This window comes from Corapipo altera, unplaced genomic scaffold (genome assembly GCF_003945725.1).
Source record: "Corapipo altera isolate COAL_440 unplaced genomic scaffold, ASM394572v1 45, whole genome shotgun sequence".
Classification (NCBI taxonomy): Eukaryota; Metazoa; Chordata; class Aves; order Passeriformes; family Pipridae; genus Corapipo; species Corapipo altera.
Genome location: NW_020884877.1, coordinates 8,026,816 through 8,049,050, shown reverse-complemented (window position 1 = coordinate 8,049,050; position 22,235 = coordinate 8,026,816). Strand labels below are relative to the sequence as shown.

Here is a 22,235-nt window from a genome sequence, read left to right as displayed (position 1 = left end):
AGCTAAAAGGCTTCAAAACCAGAAAGTTTTAATGAGCTCATAATCAGGTTGACCTTATTTTAACCAGCTTTGATGAACACTTCTTATGTTTTTGCACAAAAAACTTTAAAAAATCCAACACCACAACAAAATACATCTTTCCATTTGGGAAAAGCAACTATACCCCCCAAAAAAATCCAGCCCTGAAAGAAGGTCTCCTCATACACTCTTCCTCCTTCAATTCCCTTGCTTTCATTTCCAGTGGCAAATTAACCTGTTGCTTCAGGTGCTGTCATGGGAGCTTGAGCATCCTCCATGTCCGTCCATGTCCCCTTGGCAGATTTTAGCCCTGCACACAGGTGTGGACTCACCACAAAGCTATGAGTCTCTGTACAACAAAAAATCTTGGGCTTTGAATTTAATTTCTCCTATGATACCTATACTGTTCTCCAAAATGCTTTTCCCTAAGTCATTATTCAAAGTCTTGCATCCTCCAGAACTGATGCTGTACTTCGCTATTTGTTTTTTCTTTCTCCTCACTGGCTCTCTGCTCATGGGTGCTACCACATAACACAGTGCAGCAATGCAGCTTCCCATTTATGTGGTATCACTGACACAGAGAGTCTTTATTTTTCCTATTATTCCTTTATTTAATATAAATCTTCTTTATCTATCATCCAGCCTAGTCTCCTCTATTGTGTCTCTTCCAATAAGTTCCAAATTCTGCATATTTCCTCTTCTATCTCCAACACTTGGAGAAAGTTCTTCCCTATTGTTTTAAACCCCATCTCAAAAACCTTCTTGTTGGTTAATGCTCTTTCTGATCTCTTGCATCTCTCATCTTTTTCTTTGCAAAACAAATAGTAATTTGTTTTCCTGCAGGGTGGATTTGTTTGTTTCAGTTACTCTCACCCAGCACTTTGGATCAAAGAACTATATAATTTAAAATAAGATGTCCTGACAATGTGAAACAAACCCCACTTGAATAAGTGCTATCTAAGATTGCATATAGACTCGTAGCATCCATTTATGTGGGTATTTCCCACCAGTTTAGGTCTTAGAAACCTAAATATAGATGTGAGGTGCCCAACTGCTATTTCTCAGACTTGTGCTTAGGTTGTATCAAAGCCTGATTTTAGATGGATAAATAATAAAAAAAAATCCTGAACCTTCTGATACTCATAAAACGCAAACCCTAGCAGAACCCTGTAAGGGTAATATTTTTATCATTGTCCCAATCTTAAGGATTTCCTGGTCAGTTTTATGTGATGCTTTATCTCTGGCCAGAAAGCATCTGCGCCATCTTATACCTTCCCCTGGACATTACTTCAAGGAAGGCTGATGGGAATGATTTTGTTAGGAGATAGAAATCTCCTCCAACAGTCTTTGATGTGGGAGACACAGCCACATCCCATGACTAATCTTTCCATAGGTCACAGGCCAGCTCACCCTTAGACTTATTTGCATTCAGACACTCTCCAGCAATATCCTGTTTTCTAATTTAGGAAGTACTGATGATTATACATGGGTTTTGGCTCATTCGAATTCCTTCCCTCTCCATTCTCCATTACACTGACAATTCATCTCCATGCATGTGTGAAGGCAGGATGAAAATTTCTGTCTCTCAAAAGAGACAAAATGCCATTGTTTGCTCTGATGTCTGCTCCCTGCAAGAGAATGTGCTAGGGTTGAATTACCATGCCAGTCCTTCTTTAGATGTTTTTACCTCATCCTCACACTGGCAGTGTGGTTTTTCCAAACCTACAGCTCACCTTTTCCTCCTGTTTGCAGGCCCAGCTGCTATTTCTTCCCTGACGGGCTTCTTTGTTGCAATCTGACAGTCAGTCCCACTGCTGCTCTTAGCTCCTTTACACACCCTTAACTTTAGATGCCTCAGCTTGCTTTGAGTTCAGTCAAATATTTTCATTTCCCTTTCCATACAGACAATGTTTTTCCCTTTCCCTTCCAGATTAAATTCTCTCCCACACAGATGATTGTTTATCCCTCTCCAAAGGTCATCCAGAAGGTGGTTTCATAACCACTGTAAGACCATTGATGGGTCTTACAGTGCTGTCCTGATTCTCTTGCAGGTGAGATGTGGGAGAGTAATGTGGGAGATGCACCATGTGTCACGTGTGGGTCTGACTGGGCTTGCCAGCAAAGTAAAACCCTAAGCAAAGATTGTTCCCAATCCAGCAAGCTGCTATCAGTCTATTGCCTCCAGCCCAGCCTGGCTCATCACGCAGCAGTGAGGAACAGCAGCCAGCGCCTGTCTGGTCAGCCTTACATATGAACGAAAGGAATGCAACCTCCTTCCGCTGCTTTCCCACCCCCCCCCCCCCCTGCTCCCCAGCCCATGGTTTTCTTGTTTTTATGCACTGCAGTAAATCCCTTTGATCCAGCAAGTGGACTTTGCACGTGCAAGTTGGGTGATGAGCCTGAATCTGCCTCACTGCCTGTTGAACCCCACACTGAGAGCTCTTTGTCCGCCGGGGCACTCGCACCCTTTTGCACAGAGCCCACACTGGCAGATTGCTCTCGCATGACACACTAACAAACCAAAGGAAAATATCTCGCAATCATTTCAGACCCTCTGGCTCAGCCACTGACTAAGCCAAGTGGCTACTAGCCATTGGCACTGCTGGGTTGCATTCGCAACCCACACCACGAAACTCAGCTCAGGCATGAAAAAAACAAAGTACTGATGGAAAAAAGGGCTCCTTGTCCCTAGCCCTGAAGGCTGCAGGGGAAAGGAGGCAGGCTTGCCATTTATAATTCAGTCCCAAATTTCCACACCTATTCCTCGCTCTGACCCTTTCTTTGCAGGGGCAGGAGCTCCCTGTGGGGAGCCTGAAGAGGTTAGTGTGAACAGATTTAATGTCTGGACTGTACCAGGTCTGAATTAAGGCATCCAATGGTCAGGGGTTTTTAAGGGAACAGAGCACCTAAGCAGTACGAAGGGGTCTGAATGACTTTGTGCTTTGGACTCAAGTAAGCTAGTTAGACAAGCCCATCACCTCCCTCCCCCCAATTCACTCCAGTTATGCCCCAGATGTAAATGTTCAAAGATATTTAGACAACCTGCTTCTTTCCACAGACAAAAATGAGAGACAGGTTCCTACCTGCTCCCAGGTTCTCCATCAAAGATGTGTTTTAACAACAAGGCTGCATTCAGCCCTCATCAAAAAGGGAAACCATGGTTTCTAGACAGCTGTGCACAGCTAGGACATGGGCAGGGGCAAGGTGGTTAAACGGCTCCTAAGACAGGAGAGCTCCTCATTCAGGTTTGTATTCCCTCTTGTCTTTTGCCTTCCTGCTTTCCACTTTCCTAACAACCTATGCCACCTGCTTAGGACACAGTAAATGAAAACAGAAACACTCCCATGAAGTACTAAATGGTTTAGGGGCTGGTTAAACCACTGATGGTTTAACTGGCAAAATGAGAAAGGTAGCTGAATCCTCTAGGTAAGGTGCTGGGAGTGAGAGCTGTGGGCACCACACCCTGGCAGCTGCAGTCCCATCATCTGATAAACATCTTCCCCATCTGCCAGCAAAGGTGGACTTGCCCTTCTCACCATGTTGAGTGCTGCTGTGGATGGGCAGACTCAACACATCGTGGTCTAAGGCTACTCAACAGAAGCATCACAGGGCCAGTGAGAAATGTTTCTCATGGCTGAATTGTAAAACATGAGATTTCACATGCTGATGTTAGAGGGGAAAAGGTTTTGACCTCAGACACTAAATTCAAGCAGACCTAAAGCTGGGTTCAAAAGCATGCAAAATCTTACAAGGTTTGGACACCAAAGGGTAAAGGTGTTAAGATATTAGTAGTTTTTGCAAGTGCTCTCCAGGAATCCATTACCCACATCCCCACCTACCAGGTGACAAAAACAGAAAAACTCCACAAGTGCACCCTTTCCGAGCTATTGTGTCACATCCCTGACCAACTTCAGGAAAAGCTGTGTAAGACTCACCACTTTCAGCTCAAGGGGGAACATGGGGGTCATATATGAAGAAGCAAGACCACTGGGTTAACTGCTCTCATACTCTTCATTTGTGCCTTCATGGAAGCTATGTTGTCTGCTGGGAGGCCTTGGCTGGGACGTCCCACCAGACAGCTCTGCAGGGGTCCAGTCTCCAGCAGCATTGGCACTACAAGGAACCAACCTTCTGACCATGCTGATGCAGATTTTAAAATGACTGCATTACTTTCACTGGCTTTCAAATCACTGGATCAGAGGTGAGGTCACTCCTGGCAAGGTGGCTATTCCCAGTAAAAGCACTAGAAAGTCCAAATAAAAGATCAAAACCAATGCCTTTTATGTCTTAGTATGATTAATACTTCAGACCATGTAACTTTTACAGGGCTGCCTAGTATTTGATGGATGCAGCTCTCTTAACAACCCACATATTTGTCTGATTTACTGCATTGGCCCAACGTGTTATTTTCTACCTTGCAAGAACAACCTTGCTTCTAGGAATCTGCCTGCATGATAAGATTGTGAATTAAATGTGCAGTTATCGTAAAAGACCACACATTTTACAGTAAAATTGAGAAAACTGATTACAGCAATCCCTCTGGAAACAAGAATAATCACATGATAAGACAGTGCTAATGGGAATTTATCATCTCTCATCACGTGTGAAGCTTAGAACAAAGCAGCAACGTGTATGAACTGCATAGCTGTTAATGCCTATGAATACCAGCCGAAAAGCTACGGGAGAGTATGAAGAAATGAGAGGAGAGTGGGGAATTTGAACTATCAAACCTAAGCCAATTCAGCGTGCTTCAACCAGCTTACACAGTGAAGCTCGTAAACAACATTTGTAAATGCTATCCAGAGTAACAGCCTCACATCTATCCATACATCCTATTCCCTCTCTACCTACACTATTTCATTCAAACTCCATGTCACTCTTTTACTTGTTCTCACTATATTTTAGCACCAGAGAAGTCCAAGATCATGCGTATCTGAAGGGTATGTGCATCTGCGTGCCTACATGTCTGCATCTACACACACGCTGTCTCATGCACATTATTCCTAAACCATGTATCTAAGATCCGAAACACATTTTTCTCTTTCCCCCATACAAAAGGCAACCAGAACCTACCCACGCTATTTTCTATTTGAAGAAAGTAACACTTGACTAAAATTAACATTTTTAAAGTTGTCTTGGAGAAGTGAGTGCCAAAAACCCAAAGTGGAATGCACACAGTTTTAACGTGAATGATATATCTACATCCCTTAGGTAGCCTAAAATTACTCTGCATCAAGCCCCATAAGATATATGAAACCCCAACAGGTTAATGGTAGGTGGTGAACTCCTCTGTTCTATTGAATAATGGGTACATTTGCTGGCCTCCCATATTTTTCCACTGCCCTGTTTCATAGACAGAAGCCTGGACATTCAGAAGATTTTTTTGTTTTCTTTTCTAAATGAGAATAAAAGGAGATGGTTACGGTTACGTGGCAGGAGGACAAGATGAGAGAAGCATCCTACATAAGTACCTGTATGAGTCCTCTGGTGAGCCTTTAAGTGGGAGCTCTTTGTATAAACTTTCCGGCACCCATTAAACTGACAGCGATGAACCCTCTTCTTGTTTTCTGGAGATGCTTCTGTCCCCATACCTCCTTGTTCACTGTCACTTTGCCCGCTTTTTATCGTCCCCGCAGTCGCTGTTGCTACACCCACTTTTACAGAGCTGAGTGAAGTTTTCTTGGCCACCAATTTCAATGTCACTGTGCCATCCACCGCTGAGAGAGTCTGTGAGGTTTTTACAAGGTGGCGGCTGAGCTCTGGCGAGGAAGGAGGAGTTAATGAGGTTACTGCATTGAGTTGGGCCTGGTTGACGGCTGTGTAGCCTTCTGTGGAAGAGCTGGTGGACTGCGAGCTGAGGCACGTCTCAGACAGCAGCTTGTCACGTGAGAGGATAATGTCCATGTTGGCGCTTTTGTCACATGTACTCGTCTCCACTGGTAAAAGGATGGGGTCCAGCTGTTGGATATTGTCCTCTGCATCTTGGGCTGAGGAGGCATGAAGGAAGCAGTCCAAGTCCTCACCAAATGTCTCAGAGATCTTGCGCGGTTCGGTCTGAAGGTATCGCTCTAACTCCAGGCATGTCTGCAGAAGGGAGAGAAACCACTGTTAGACAGAGATTACAGCACAGCTCTCACCTAGGGCAGGAGAACAACAAGGCCCAGTGCCATTCAAAGACATCTCTCATGCACACCAACTCCTTCTCGTGAGATGGTTACACGTTGGGAGACATGAAGATTTGGCACTTGTTTGATGCTGCTGCAAGATGAGTCTGGGAATACTCATGTATGATAGCAGGTATTATAACAGAAGTGAAGATATGACAACCAGAAAGCATCCACTTTTCATTAAAGTCTATATATTGTTCATGGGTACCAGGGCCTTCCCAATTTTAAGTGTAATCTGTTCAACAGTCACTTCCATATGAAACAATCCTAATGGACCCATTGCCTGGCCACATGCAAACAAAAAGTCACCTCTCCAAATAACTGCTTCCTCTTCCTTCACAAACATTAACTTTCACTCCAAATTTAACTCAGCGTAGCTGGCTGGGGCCCAATCTGTTCCTAAAACAGGACAATTTTGAAGTGTAGCATTTTAAGATAGAAGACAGAGAAAAACTTCCAGTGACACCACAGCTTGTTTAAAGGGCCGAGAGAAGGAAAGGAGACAGAAAAAAAGGGTCTACTGTCAGTTTTAGAGGGATTTTTGGCACATCTGGTCAAATGGGGCTTCCTGTGTACAAAACACTGGACTTGCACACAAACACACATGCACACCTTATTAAAAAGCAAGTGAAGTTGCAATCAAAGAAGATGCCACATAAAAACGTGTTTCTGCATTTCCACAGCAGTGATCACCAGTACGAGCATGGGGGAAGCCTTCTACGTGAATATGCCCTATTATGAGGTGCCCTGAGCTTGCCCAAATAAAGCCTCCAGGCACCATCACACTGCCCAATGTTCTTCGTAGTCAACAGCATAAACTTTTATTGTTTATAGAAAACCGTCTGCTCTAGTTTCAGGAGCTTTTAATGGAGTTTATTAGCACTGTTTTTCATTTCTCACTGCCTGAAAGAATAGCTGGTTAATACCACCACTGTGATTTCACAGGACTTGGATCTAACTAATACTTTTTAGAAACCTCTGAAAACTACTCCTCAGAGAACACTTCTAGAGATATTAAGAAAGGGATTTTAGGCAAAAATTTTGAGTCTACAGGAGCTGGTGACCCAACTATATCTCAATCTGGAGAGTCCATCATCTGATCAAGAAATAAAAGCTTTGTATGACTAGAGGAGAGACAGAGACTTCTGCCTTCCGCGTACACAGGTCCCATCAACAGGAGTGTAAAGAGGCCCCACTCAACTCTCTAGGAGCTGCCAGGTAATTCAGGCTTATAACTTTCAAAGCTCCTATGAAGCAGCACTGCTGGTTGCAGATACAGTGTGGTGGGATGACTTTCAGAGTTCTCAGCGAAATCTGCCATGCTATTATCTGTTGTTTCCTCTTAAAACAATAGCTGATTATAGATCTGAGCTGTAGAGATGGACTTGGACAAAAAGCAACAGAACAGCAATATATGCAAGCGAGACATGCCATACTTCAGCACGTAGGTTATTTTCAGAGGTATGAGACTGCACAGTCCTGGGGGTGGGACATTTATCAACTGTACTTGCCTTTAGCAAACTTTCCATTTTCTTTATAAGGTGCATTTCTGGGACCATAAGAAACAACTTTAGCTGGAAATCTGGCCTCTCCCCAGATAAGTCCTAATGGGTTTTGGGAGAAGCTTTCCTACATGCCCCACAGTCTTTCAGGAATAAACCCCATCACCAGAAGAGGCAATGCTTTTCAGTTTGCCACATCATGTAATTTGGGCTTTCTGGTCCACTTAGCCTTCATCTAGTGGGGCAGAAACAGGTTTAGGGGCCTAATAAATAAAAGGCTTCCAGAGGAAAGAGCAAGCATAATCACAAATTAGGGGTGGAAAGGGGGGCAGCAGGGGGGACGAGAGAGAAGGACTCAAGGCCATTAAATCTGATGACAGTGACATGAAATTTCAATTGCTGTGGGATCAGAAAGCTGCATGCCAGCTCTGGGCTGCCCGTGGAGGGGAGGCAAGCAGGAGGTGCTGCTCCTTTAAGGCATCACTACCCCATGACAACAATAGAGGGTCTGACAGTTTTTTCCAGCTTCACCATTAATTTTCCATAAAGAGCAGTTTCTCGATGAGCCCTTTTCAGGCAAAGCCTGATGCTTCAGAAACCTGTAATTATTCCTGGCTCCCCCCTCCCGCAGCCACTGCACCTGTGCCATTTCAAGACACCAGCTGGTCATGTCTTGCCTTCTGCCTCTGAAATCCAAAACCAGTGGATCAAGCCCATCTCCCCATAGAGGGGGGAGAAAAACAACTCCAAGAAACAATATAATGAGGTCCCTCCCTCCCAACCCCCTCAGCCTCTTCACCAAGTCAATAGCCGGGAAGAGCCTAGCAACACTGAGCCAGAAAAGCCCTGCACCTAATCTGCATGGCAGACAAAGCCTGGCGAGGGGCTACAGCCATAGCCCTTCCTTTACCTCCTGCCAGGGCCCTACCTGCTACTGCATTTGCCAGAGCAGGCTATTGCCCACAGAAACAAAGCATCTTTCCCCATATGCACTTCCCAGCTTCTGCCAAGTACCTTATGCGACCTTCTCTCCTTGTGGTCCAAATCACCCAGGGAGTGGTGGGGAAGGGTTTAGAAACCAGTCTGCTTTCTTAATTCCTGCCCTGGCATGACAGTTTTTAGGTCAACTAAGCCCACCCCTTGCCTTGAGCTCTGAACTGGAGAAACCAGTCAGGCTGAGACCACCAAGGTTCCCCACTCCAGCCTGGTGGACCATCACAAGAGGCAGGAGAGCTCTCCATTTCCACAAAGCCATTTGCCAGCAAGCACATCAGAAACTATCGATTTTTTTTTGTGGAAGCAGCAGGATATTGACCGCTACCCACAGAGATATGAACCCAAACAGCTGAATTCAAATGATGGTGAACCCCTGTAGATCTCCTATTTCCACTACAAGTCTGGTAGGAAAATGGTTCAAGAATATCAAAGATAGCAGTGAGATGCTCTTGTCATAGTGCTGCTTGGATGTCCAGCTTCTTAACCACTCATGCAAGAGAGAGGGAGCTTTGTGTAACACACATGACATTAAGTTTGATGATCCTTTGGTTGCTACATTGCAGGCAACTTGGTGGGTATTAAACTTTCTTACCCAGTGCCTGTAGGATTTACAGCAGTAAAGACTTTAAGAATTGCAATGGGAAGAAGAAGATGGTTCCCTTCAGGAACACAAAAAGAAGATCAGTAAGACTGCTGTTTGCTGTCAAGCCAGTTTCACAGGCTAGGGATAAAAAGTGACCCACTACTTCAACCCATCTGCCCTGATTAATGAGGGTCATTCTCCTTGCACCTTGCTCCTCAATTTAACCAGTTATAAGAAATGATGATTCATGGCTGACAAATAATAGGATGTGACTTTGCAAGACCCCACATACTTGCAGAAAGCCAGACAGAAAAGGATGGCAGTCTGGCAGTGGACAATGCTGTCAAGGCCTCAGTCTGATTTTTCAATTTTGGATACAATTGAAAAAAGGCTCATTTCCCCAGCAAAGGAACATTTCCATCACCTCCAAGAAACACTGTGTTTTCTACCTGTAACTCTGAACAGCTCTTCTCTCCCCATATAATACTATCATCCCAGTTCTCTGGGGCACATACAGCAGCAGAATACATGTAAACTGCACACCATGACACTTCCATGCGCAGTACCAGATCCTTCAGACAGTACAAGACAGCTACAGCTACAGTAGTGCTGTCCTATGCCTGGTGAGGACCTACTTCTTGCTAGTCCTTTCAGAGTCTGTAGTAGCACTGATCCAGAAAAACTCAGTGTTCAGTATGTCTCTCAATTCAGAAAGGTATGACCTCTAATCTAGCTTTATTCTTACCCCTAGAGCCCATCTAAAGTTCATATACTGAAAGCAAAGATTATTTACCGAATACACCCGCCACTAGGAAATACAATGCAAGAGAAACCCCGTGTGCACCTATGATAGCAGAGATGTGATACACATGTACCATTTTCAGCATAGCTTAGCAGCTACCAAATTCTGAAGCCAGCAGAAATCAAGTTTTGCTACTAACTGCAACAATAACATGACAAACCCCAGATTTAACAATCCCTCCCAGACTTGCAAATACTCAGTTTGGCTCAGAGAGCCTAAGTTTTAGGGAGTCTGTCAGCTGTCCAGGTTAAAGCACAACCCAGAACATTCAAAACCCAGATATGAAGGAGCTGGAGTCACAACTTGTGATGTTCATGTTTGACTTCATCCCTCTCCCCCAGAGCAGAGTCAGGGAGGAAGGCTCTAGCTGGGACCACCACCATCATCAATATGCCAAACCTCAAGGCATTATAAGGTACCCAATGCCTCTGTCTCCCCTTTGGAGAGCGATGGGGGAAAGACATGGCTGTAGGCCAGGAGCCTTCGCAGGGACACAAGTCTGGCATCTGGGTTCAGGTCCAGACAGCTCTGGAAAACCTAATTCCAACTGATGACCCAAGATAAACTCACAGTTCCCAGGGTATAAATCTAAACTTGCTCCAATGAACTCCAAAGAACTAGCCTTGGTTGACAGCCATGTTGTGCACTGGACTTTGACCCATACATATACAGGCTTTTGAAAAATCACAGGTCACTTCAGAAGCACCTGCCTATGCTGTGGAGTCTTAAACTCCTGGGCATTTTGCACAGTTAAGAGAGGACAATATGGCAACAGTAAAGTTCTGCTGAGGGTAAAAGAAAGCCCAAACATTTATAATAATTTGAGGACAGAACGTCAGGGAAGACACCTTATCAGCAGGTTCACTGAGTTCCTCTGTTTTATTGATGCTCAAGTATTTTATAGCATCTTGATTCTGAATTTTTCTAGCAGATCATGAGAAGTTCTTATCTGGAAGTGCTAGTTACTTCTAAGTGCCATTTTACTGCAGATATAATTGGACATCAAGCACTGGACTTGGAAGTTATCCAACACCTAATTAAGAGGTTGGATACTTAGATCAGGCTGTGACAGAGAATGAAAATGTCGAATGTGGTTGACAAGCAGGTCTGATCTACCAGCTCTGTTTACAGTACTTGGAAGGATTCTCTTTGTAATTTACACAAGCAAAGCAGAATTATACATGCAATAGTGAAGGTCAAATTTCAACCTCCATCACGACCCCATTGCTTTCCACTGGCAGGTAAAAAAGGGGCTTCATATCTAACTTTAAATAACTGTGAAAGTCTCAAGACTGAAAAGGAAGAGAAAGTATCCTCAACCTGAGGACAATCCAAAACAATAATACTAATGGTAGTGCTGCCACAGTTCACTCAAGCTCAGAGCAAACAGTGAAACCAGGTTCAGTGCTCCGTGTCAGTGTTTCTTTCTGCAGAAAAACAGCAAAAGCTTTGAGCTACAGTGGCACTTGTGTTGCTGACACCAGAGGCAGAAATTGAACGGGATGTTGTGGGGCAGCCCTGAAGTTAAGAGGCATAATAGATTTGGAAATTACCTGCCTTCCCTGAAATGCCATACAGTTTTTTTCCTTTACCCTAAAACAAGATTTGAAAGATGCATCTTCTTCCCACTGCCAAAAACCTTCATTACTTCCCGAACAACAACGACAAAACCCAATACTCTTGCCCATCTATTCCAAGACTGTCATCTGTTCCCACCCAGCTGCCAAAACCTCCAGCTTTTCCTCTTGGCAACCTCTATTGGGCAGTTGCTAGTCACGAAAAAGCTGCAGCACATCAGAAGCTTAACATTTGGGACAGCATAAAATAAACAGAATTTTAGTATTAAAATAAGTAGTTTTATAAAATACACTTGGGAAAAATGGAAAACCACAGCCTGAAATGAATAAATAGTAAGAAAAAGCTTCAGTCAATAGCAAATAATCTCTATTGCAAAGGTTTTAAAACAAAACTAGTCATGTGCCAGCACATCTTGCCTACATGTTTTATAGTTCACTGAAAAAAAAAAAAGAGATCTAAAACCATTTTTCAGGTACAGTAATAAGACACTTATTGACAGCTACCTTGTTGTAAATATTTGCATGCGTGTTTCTAATTCCTTGTATATATGAAGCAAATCAAGTTAACTGGATGGTCAACTAACAGGCTTTTGCCAAACGTAAAAAGCAGGCACAGGCATTGTCAGCAAAGACCATATGATATGCAAAGATTTGTCTTCCTGTGGTAACTTCATCATATGCCTGAGCTATCAGGCCAGTCCTCTTTAACACCAGCTCAATGGTGATACCGGCCACCAGAGTCTGCAATAGACAAGACTATTAATTCTTGACTATGCTACCCAGGACTCAAGCCTCTGTTTGCTAATTTCTTCAATACAATAATGGCCTGTACCCATTTTCCCTCTTGGTCTCAGCCCAAAGAATGAACTCTTAAGGAAATGTATTTAGCCAAACCAGCCCATTCACTGTTATTCATGCACAACAGCACTCTTAATAAACTCTCCTACCATGACCCAGATGGTTTTCTCCCTGGATGTTTTCCATTTCTCTTATACTTCTCCAGAGCATAAGAAATGGTGAAATCAGAAGCCTCAACTGCACTCAGCAAAGATAGATTTTAAAGTAAAAAGTTCTGTGGATTTAAAGGACAGAATCACTACCTTCATATGAACACAATTCATTTTTCTGTTGCTCTGAGCATGATGTAAACAGAATTATCAAAGACTTTGATCACACTCTAAAGCTCAAAGCATCAAAATCCATTTTACCATAAATTAGCAATTTTCATCAGCAGAAATGGGTGGTAAAACAAATGTCTCAAACAGAAAAAAAGTCTAACCCATAATTCTAACCAAGGAGTCAAACTCCAGATTTGTTACAAACTTAGTGATAATGAAATATATCTTTATCTAACCAATATTCTTCTAAATGAACAAGCTGAATTTGTTCATTAAAAATCTGTGGTATTTGGGCCCTAAGCATACAGAATTTCAGTGCACTGGTTATGAGATACTGAACAAAGGACTGCAGCTAAGCGTGGCTGAATTTAATAGGCATCTAGATAAAAAAAGAAAAAAAAGGATGAAAGAAATCTGCAAACACTGAACCAGGGCTTTGGAGGGCTTTTGTTTTTTTTTGACTGTTTAATAAAGATAGGAAAAATATCTGCAACCAGTCACAACAACAAAAAAATAGCATCAATGTCAGCAAAGGATTAAGGATAGCCAAATCATGAATTCAAAAGTGCAGGCAGTTCATTGTGCTAGTATCAAAATATGATAAAAGCCATGTGCGCTAGTACACCATCACATGCCCTGCATGCTGCCATGCTGCCATGCTACAACAAGTAGCCATACAATGATCACTTGAAAAATTATATATAAAGAGTGTTTCAAAATGTTTCTGAAGAGAGCATTTATTTATATAACTACCTTGGGTGGCTTTGAGTGAGCTGGCTAGTGGTCCTCACTACAAACTTTTCTCCAAACTTCATCAAGCATGTATTTAACCTGTTGTTGTCCAGTTCGGAGGCAGCTTTAATTTAGCATTATAAATAGTAAAAAGGCACAATTAGCTCCTTGAATTGCCAGCCCTAGCTCCCACTGAAATCAAAGGATCAGGTTCAAAGCATGCCCCAGAGTGTGGTAAACTTCTCACAGGAAATGGATATGCAAGAGCAAATGCTGACGGCTGTGGAATGTACAAAGCAGAGCAATATTTTAGGTCTCAATCCTCAATTAAGATTCATCCTTAGAAAGTATTGCAGTGGGGTTACACAGCAGAATTGGATTCCTTGTAATTACTCTGGTTAGGTTCATGAATGAAAAAATGTACTCTTTAGAGATGTTTTAACAACCAGAGATAGCTTAACATTTCCCACTCAACAGCTGACACAAATGTATACACCAATTGTGTTTGCACACTCTCAGGCAACAGCATATTCATAAGCACAATTCATCACAATTAGCTTATGAAATCAAACCTGGAGATGTGATCGATACACTCAATATACGGTACGTTTCGTAAGAGTCCTGGCTTGTGAGTCATCTCGTCTGCTCTGACCTAAAAATATATTAAACAAGAGGATGCATAACACTGAATTCCTAACCCAACAATGTGCAATTCCTCAAATTGACTTTGTGTGATCAACATTTTTGTGCTGGGACTACTGTATTTACCCTGTACATGACGCCCATTCATTATCACATGTCAGGGCTCAAAAAACCTTTTGTATGTTCCCTTTTGTATTATTTTTGGCTGTGGGGAGGAAGAGGTGGGGACCTGTCTGGGAAACAGGAAGCAGGAGGAAGGAGGGGAATGCGTTGTAGAAAAAGGGCAGAACAAAAAAGAATAAAAGAGCATTTATACAATTTCTAAATGATAATAAACATATAGGACCAAAGCCTGCCTCCAGCCATGTGGGGAGCAGCAGGCTGTTTGGATGAAGTTTAAACTTTAATGGGAGCACAGCAACTGCCCAAGCATGTTTACAAAAAGCCATTTGCTGCTTTTTTCTTTGATTTTTTTTTTTTTTAATCATTTGGGCAATTTGTTATCTTGCAAGAGCAAGAAGATGCATGTGCTACTGTGATAAATACGCCAATCTGGGCAAGGAAAAGAGAAGACAACAGGCTTGAGTTTCACCGTTGCACAGAGAAAAAAACCTCAGACTAGAAACAAAGCAATGGGAAGCACAACCGGATTCTCAGTTGGGGTAAATCAGCACAGAGCAGCCCTTATTTCATGGTTCCTGTTTACATCAGCTGAGGACCTTGCCAACACTCAAACTCCAAGAAATTCTGCTCTTGATTAGCCCCATCTAACTCTGTGGCTTACACTAAGCAGTTTTTTGATGGCTGGAGATGGTTATTTTATATCATAAATACTGTCTCCTTTATTAGGAACAGTGTGAGTGACCCAAATGGAAAAATAGGAAGAATTTAAAAACAACACCAACTTCAGACATCCTGATACTTGGATTTGTTTCTTTTCTCTCCTCCCTTTTTTTTTTTAAGTTTTGAGTAGTCTGTACAGGGTATTCACAAACTCGTTTCTGCCACTTCTAGGCCAGAGTTTTCATCATCTGTGCACAGAAACAACAGCCTTCATGCTTGAATGTCCCACTGCAGGTAAATGTGTGTCTCACTTTAAAGCCAGGTACCGTCCAAAAGATGCTCTCTTACAGTCAAGGGTGTTTTTAACTGCTTTTCTTTTCTACACTGCTCTGTCAAGGCTCTTGTTCCAGAACTCTAGCCACCAGAGATTTTGATCAGCCTCAAAATCTCACAGGCAGTGCACTCAGGCTCTTACACACCCTGATAAAAGCAGCATGGTCCTCTTCAACAGCAATTTGTGAGAGCATGTTGGTAAAAAGCCTGCCCGTACTGGCCCAACCATTTAGAAGCAACCCAGGCAGCTGCCCAGAGGCATCTGAGGAGACCTGTATCCCCCAAATGCATTAGATTTAAAAAAAAAAAAAAAAAAAAAAAAAAAAAAAAAAAGAGATCTGGCACGGCCTTTTGTGGATATCATTAGCAACTCAAGGTGCACTCTCAGAAGTGGACAAGGCACTGCTTGCCCCTCATGAAAGGATCATGAGATCAGCCTCATGTCAGTGCAGCTTCCAGGCATTCTGTACAGCTACTGGTTGCAGCATGGTACATGAAGCCAGGACATCCTACAAAAAGCCCTGCCACTCATTGACTTGAGAAAACTCAGCAGGTCAGATCCCAGCTGCTCAGAGTCAGCACACCTCTGTGAGCCAATTTACACAACCATGGCTCTCACACTGGCTCACTCTCTTCAGTCTGTTGGCTGTGGACACCCACCCAGTTGTTATGATTTTAATATGCTGCAATATGAAAGTGCTATTTCAGGACAAAGTTATTAATAGCAATGAAGCCAGAAAACAGCCTAGAAGGAATGCAGTGTCTTGGCGTTCCTGGAAGATACGACGACTTCCCAGCATCCAAGAAACCACCATGGTTAATTCAAGATGTTTCTGTGCACAAGCCTGTCTTTTGTTAATATATGATAAGCCACCATGACATGCCTTCATACAAATGCCCGGTATGGGTACCAGCAGACTCCCAAGTCCACAGAGACTACAATGAAGAAAGGCCCAAAGGGTGGTACTTTGTCACTCTAAGTAGGCTGGTGAAAAGCAGAGGTGGGGAGCTGTGACGAAGCATCACCAGAAAAAGGTCAGAAGAAGCTCTACACTTCCTGAAGGAGGTGAAGGATGGAAAAGGACCTGTGTAAGCCTTTCTCAGAAACCTGTCTGACTCTAGGTCCTCAGAGAGGCTCTAATTTTCAGCCTTCCTTCCCCTACAAGCACTCTTTCCTTCCCTTGTTTCTTCACACTGCATCTTCTCAGCAACACTCTTTACTCAGGCAGGAGCCTCACAGTCAAGGCAAGTCATTGTCCCTTTTCATGCTCTCTCTTAAACCTTCTGTTTCTCCTGGCTAAATATTCCTGGAAATGTATTAGAGAATACTGTGGAAAACACCAGATCCTGCCACAAGTTTATGTTGGCACTTTTCCCCTAAAACTAATGGGGAGGTTCCCAAATTAATTCCAGGTACATCACTGAGCACAACACTCACCACCACCTTGCCGAGGTGATACCCTATGAAGACATCTCTCCACTGGCAAGGCTCTTGGCATCCCTTCTGCCTGCACCCACACTGCTGACAGGTTTTCCATGCTTTCCAGCCCCATCCCTAAGTATCTTCCTTGAACAAACCAAATGAAACTCAACACTGTGTCTTTCCCTGAGAGGAAACAGCCCAAATGATGCCAGGAACGGGAAGATGTCATGTTCACAGCACTACAGCCTTATCCATTAAGCGACCATAGAGAGATCCAGCTCACTACCGAACATGCACTGCAGGGAACTTGGTCCCTCACCACTCTCCAGAAAGGAAACAAACAAAACCCACTTACCAACAAGCAGAAGAGGAAACATATTGTAGTCATTATAAGCCCAGTAGTGGACATGTTATCTGGCATATTTTCAAGTCAGACATTTAAAAAATGTAGTTAGTTTACCTTAAGTATCCTATTTCCCCCGATTTCCCTTTTCCACTCTACTTAAGCCCATAGAGCATCTCCCAAGATAAGCCTGCCTTTGTGGTGTGGCTTTATACCACTCCTTCCCTCTATTGTCTTTCTGAGATGTGATTGAAGTCTCCAATGTCACGGCTTGAAAGACTGTGGCCAGGTTCTCTTGGTGTGGTTTGTGGGAAGGAGACGAGTGGAACTGAGGAAGGACAGCCTCTCCCATTGCGAGGGGGAGGGGGTCCTGTCTCTCATGGTGTAACCAATCATTTCCAGCATTTTGCTTATCATCAATACTGTTTAACTAAAGCCATTTTTAGTAGCCCTCAAAAGTGGAGTCTGTAGCCAGCTACTGTCATTCCAAACGCTTCAGGCCTCTGTCACCACGCTCTGGTACAATCCCTGCAATAGCAAACACAAACACTGTGTTTCCCTAAGTACAAATTACAGCTTTGGGGAGCTGCAATTTTATTTTGGTTATAAACATACAAAGGTAGGTTTTCTATAAACATAGAAAAGTAGAGAGGAGGAGCCGCACCAGAGACCACAGGCTGAGCCTCTGTTTCACCGGGAACATTCCTGGGAGCACTCTGCTGCTTCACCTCCAGTCAGCTCTGCTTCCCAAGTGGTTAGCTTCCCAAGTGGTTGCATGATATCAGAGCTCAAGTGAGAGCCAAAATGCTTTGTGGCCAGGGCTGCTGGAGGGATCTGCTTCAGATGCCTCAGTCCAGGAACTGACTCAGAAAAAGAAACACACACAAACTGTGCTTCTTTAGCTATAGGCATTCAGGACAATTTTCCAGGCATGACTTGTGACTTGGTTGTCACTCTGAGTCCCTGCAGAATACATCACAGCACTTCTGAACACGTGAGCTCCGCTCAGAGCACCTTGGAGGTGCTCCTACCGTCACCAGAGCAAGCTTCCGGGGGTTTCCTCCACTTCAAGTGTCTCTAACCCTTCCCTGCTCTGCAGATGTCCCATCACTACCCAGCACCAAGCTTCTGACACCTGCCAAAGAAGCATGATATCAAATTGCCCCTTCAAGCCCCTGAGTGCCCCCAGGCACTTCAGTTCTCCTGTCAAGCCTGTTAATGTGTCCCTTCTCTGCCACAAGTAATGACGCATTCCTGGAAGCAAAAACTGCAATGAAAGTCTTCTCTACATGTGAGCTAAGAGCTTTCTTTGCCTCATACCATTTTTACTCATAAATATAATATCAAGGTGATCGCGTTCTTCTCAGACTACTCAGAGTGTTCTGTAAGTAAAACCTGCAAGTGGCAATTTATCAGATGAAAAAATAAAAACCACATTCGGTTTCTCCCTACACTTAAAAATGACCACGTGCAGTGTCTGAAGCAGACTGATCTTTGTAACAAGGTCATGAATATCAGCTGAGGAGGCGGGGGGAGAAATAAAACCACCCTGCACATGTTTTTCCTTCTGTGCTGCTTTCTAACTGATGTTTTGCTCACTTTCTAAGCAAAGAGGAAGCCTCTCCTGTTCCCGTTACCCTGTGTTTATCCACATTCCAGCAGCCAGTGGCTGCTCCTCCAGGCGCTCTCCAAGGGCAAACAACTGGATCTCGCCACAATGCAATTTTGAACTTGAGCCACATCCAGCTCTGAGTGGGAGTGAGGTGGGAGCCCTGTGAGAAGAAGCGATAGGGGGAGCGGATGGTGAGGCACCATGAAATCTTTTGAAAGCGTCGCTCCTGCAGGCTTAGACAAAAAGCATAGCACACCCTTTGCCTAGTGAAAGGCCCGGAAAATGCACTTTAGGAGGCACAGCCTTAGGAGTCAGAATAAATCCTCCCAGATGTCCCTAGTGACAAAGCAGCCCAATTTGATCAATACAGCAGCATTATTAACACTGTGCTGCCTGACATGAGGATAGTCATATGTTCTTGCCTCTGCTAAGCGTGGGGGAAGGGATGCTAACTCCTACAGCAATTCACAGGGGAAAAGTCTCTCTCAGAATCATTAAGACTGCACAAAGAATCTCTTACCCATTTTCATGGAAGCTGCTTTTTTTGGGAGAGCTCTGCTTCATTAGTATTGATCAAGCTCAGGTGGAATCCCAGAAATAGTATGTGCTTTATGGTTTTCTCAAAAAGAAATTTTGTTTTTAACTACTTTAGAATCTCTATCTTCAGGCTTTTTTTCTCTGCAGGCCCAAGTAACCTTCCTTTTGGGGGCTGGGTACAGACACATAAATGTAGGTGGTTAAAAACAAAAGGCAGGACTTCATGATTAGCAAATTTTGAACAATGATTATGAGAATTAGGGATTGAGTTAAATGCATTTGGATTCAAGTAGAAATAATGGTAGCAAAAAGGGGTGTGTATATACACACCCACACCCACACACACATATATACATCACTGCCCCTCCTGAGCCCCATCCAGAGCCATGGCCTTTCTGTGTTTTTATAGACAATCCTGGTGAGTAACTCAGAAATTGGCAAGAGAACAGAAGGGGAAATAAAACAGTCCCAGCTAATCACCTGCTTTAACCACAGCCAGCAAATCTGAGGATTTTGTAAAAACTAGATCCTGTGTGTGTCTTGTGACAAGTTTGCAGAAGGCTAGAGAAGTACCACCCCTCTGCCAGGTGACTTGGCGTGGGAGAAAACATAGAAAGACTTTCTTACCCACAAAGAGAGGTGTCATCCATTGTTGAAAAACAAAAACCCACCACAGAAATGCTGCATCAGCACCACCATCTTTCTCCAGCACTCATCTGGGACAACACATTGTCAAAAACAGGGAAAACAACAGATTCACTCTCCCCACCAGGAAGAAATCCTACTATTCATTCTCTCTGCCACCTCTTCACCAAAACCCACCAAGACTATGAAATCCAAATCTGTGCCAGGGAGGTGAAAAATGCTGAGTTTGAGTACATCCAGGCCACTTCTACGCTGTGTCTGTTAAGTGTTTCTCACCAGAGAAGTGTGGTGCTTCAGAGCTGCTGGCACAAAATCCTCCCAGAAAGGGATGCTGCAGAAGTGTCTAGACAAACTAAAATTAAAAAGAACAAATTATATGACACTGCCCACTGTCTGCACACCAGGGCCAGATTCTGAGAGGGAGGTGTAAGTAGCTAGCGCCATAGCTAGTGGAGTCATCTTAATTTACACTGAGCAAGGATCTGGCCCAGAAAAATATTCCTGTCAAGTCTGCAGCCAAAAATTCCTCTGCTAGACCACATTCCACCAGTTAAACTGCCAAAGAAGACAATTGCAGAAATAATTTAATTAAAATGGAGATCAGGAAGCTGCTATCCTTTTCAAGCTCTGCTTGACTTCCTTTCTTCAACAACTGAGCACTTGGGTGTCCCAGTTTCCCAGCCTGTAAAATGGGCAGACTACAGCTTCCCCGCTTTCTGAGAGCAATGGCTGTGAAGCATCTCATCTGTTCAAAGCCCAACCATCAAATCAAACAGATATGTGAATGCTCTAAACCTCTGGGTCTTGGATGAAAGGGTATGTATTTTTCTCTGCTGAAACAGCTCTGTCATTGCTTCTGGAAAATTTGAGCTTCAAAAAGGTAACTTGCAAGTTTTGCTTCCAAGACTGTAGGTGTCAGGTTCTGTGACTTATCGGGGTACCACTGAGCATTTTTGCTGCTCCAGACTGTTCAAATTTGCCAGCACAGACCCTTGTATACAAGTGAGAGTTAGGCAGAGAGGGTACTGCTTTCCCACAGTTTTCTCAATTCATATTTTATTTCTGAACTTAAACTTTTGTTCTGATTAGCATCTAGATGGACAGTGAATTTTCTGCAATATTCAATTCTTCCAGGAAGTCATTAGGTGGAAAAATACACCCAGGATGTAGACTAGTGCAATCACACAATCGGGTTATAAGAATGGTGCCATGTGGTGCCTCATTGTAGCAGGTCCTTTCTTTGTTTTCACTCCTTAATTTCTATTAAAACATTTGGCTTTTTACATGCTGGTCTGTAGAATCATTAGCAACAACACATGGTTTAGGACCTGTTTCTTTACAGCCCTCATGTTCCACACAAAATCCCTCACAGATAACCACAGCTTAAGAGCTTGCTGAATAAAGGGGAGAAAGATGACAGTTTCTGTGAGAAGTCTTCACAGAGGCAGAACCAAGCAAGAACCAGCAGAGCCCCGCTGCCTGCAGCCAGCTCTGTGCCTCACTGCTATCTGATGAGGCCCCACTGTTTTGTTATAACTCCAGCAGATCTGTACAGGGCAAGCAGCTTTCCTCCTGCACCCATCTTCTGAAACAACAGGAAAACACTTCTTTGCCATGCAAGCAGCCCAAGCTGACTCGAAGGAGCAAAGATGGTAAAAGCAGCACAGTGGACAAACACAGAAGGATCCAGAGCCCGGGGTGTCCTGACAAGTGAACTGGAGAGCACCTCGCAGTCCAGGGCAGCTAACGTGTCCGGTGTCCCCCCTCCATCCGTTCCCTGGCTCAGGCAGGCTCCTCTGCCTTACACTGGTGGATTTGGCAAATCCTTCTTTAATGCAGCAGTGCCAGGGTGCAGGAAGCCACATTGCTCAAGGCCATCACAGCCACCCACCCCAGTGGGTGGTGGCAAAAGGGGGGACCCTCTAAAGGGACAGTGGTGGGACCCCACCACAGACCATGCAGCGTTTTGGGCAGATCTGCTCCCTGCCCACACTGGAGCAGCTCCCTTTGCTGAAGAGCTGTGCAGCTCTTCAGCAGGACCTCAACAGGGTGGAGAGATGGGCAGAGAAGAACTGTCTGAAGTTCAACAAAGGCAAATGCAGGGTCCTGCACCTGGGGAGGAATAACCCCAGGCACCAGCACAGGCTGAGCTGCTGGAAAGCAGCTCTCCAGAGAAGGACCTGGGGGTCCTGGTGTACAACAAGCTGTCCGTGAGCCAACAGTGTGTCCGTGTGGCCAAGAAGGACAATGGTATCCTGGGATGCATTAGGAAGAGCATTGCCAGCAGGTCAAGCAAGCTGATCCTGCCCCTCTACTCAGCCCTAGTGAGGCCACATCTGGGGTGCTGTGTCCAGTTCTGGCTCCTCAGTACAAAAGGGACATGGAGTTTCTGGAGCGGGTCCAGCAGAGGGTAACTAAGATG

The 22,235-nt window shown here is 44.0% G+C and overlaps 1 protein-coding gene across 3 annotated transcripts in view; it reads right to left on the bottom strand.

The window, feature by feature from the left end:
* The window catches only part of KLF7 (Kruppel like factor 7), a 61,625-nt gene that overhangs the window by 24,815 nt on the left and 14,575 nt on the right, over nt 1-22,235 (bottom strand). For all 3 annotated transcript variants that reach the window (XR_003526624.1, XM_027637193.1, XM_027637194.1), the window contains exon 3: nt 5,490-6,102. Coding sequence is in view for 2 of the 3 variants with exons in the window: in XM_027637193.1 (XP_027492994.1) it covers nt 5,490-6,102 (613 nt within the window). In the remaining variant the exon portion in view is untranslated. The remainder of the gene's footprint in view (nt 1-5,489; nt 6,103-22,235) is intronic.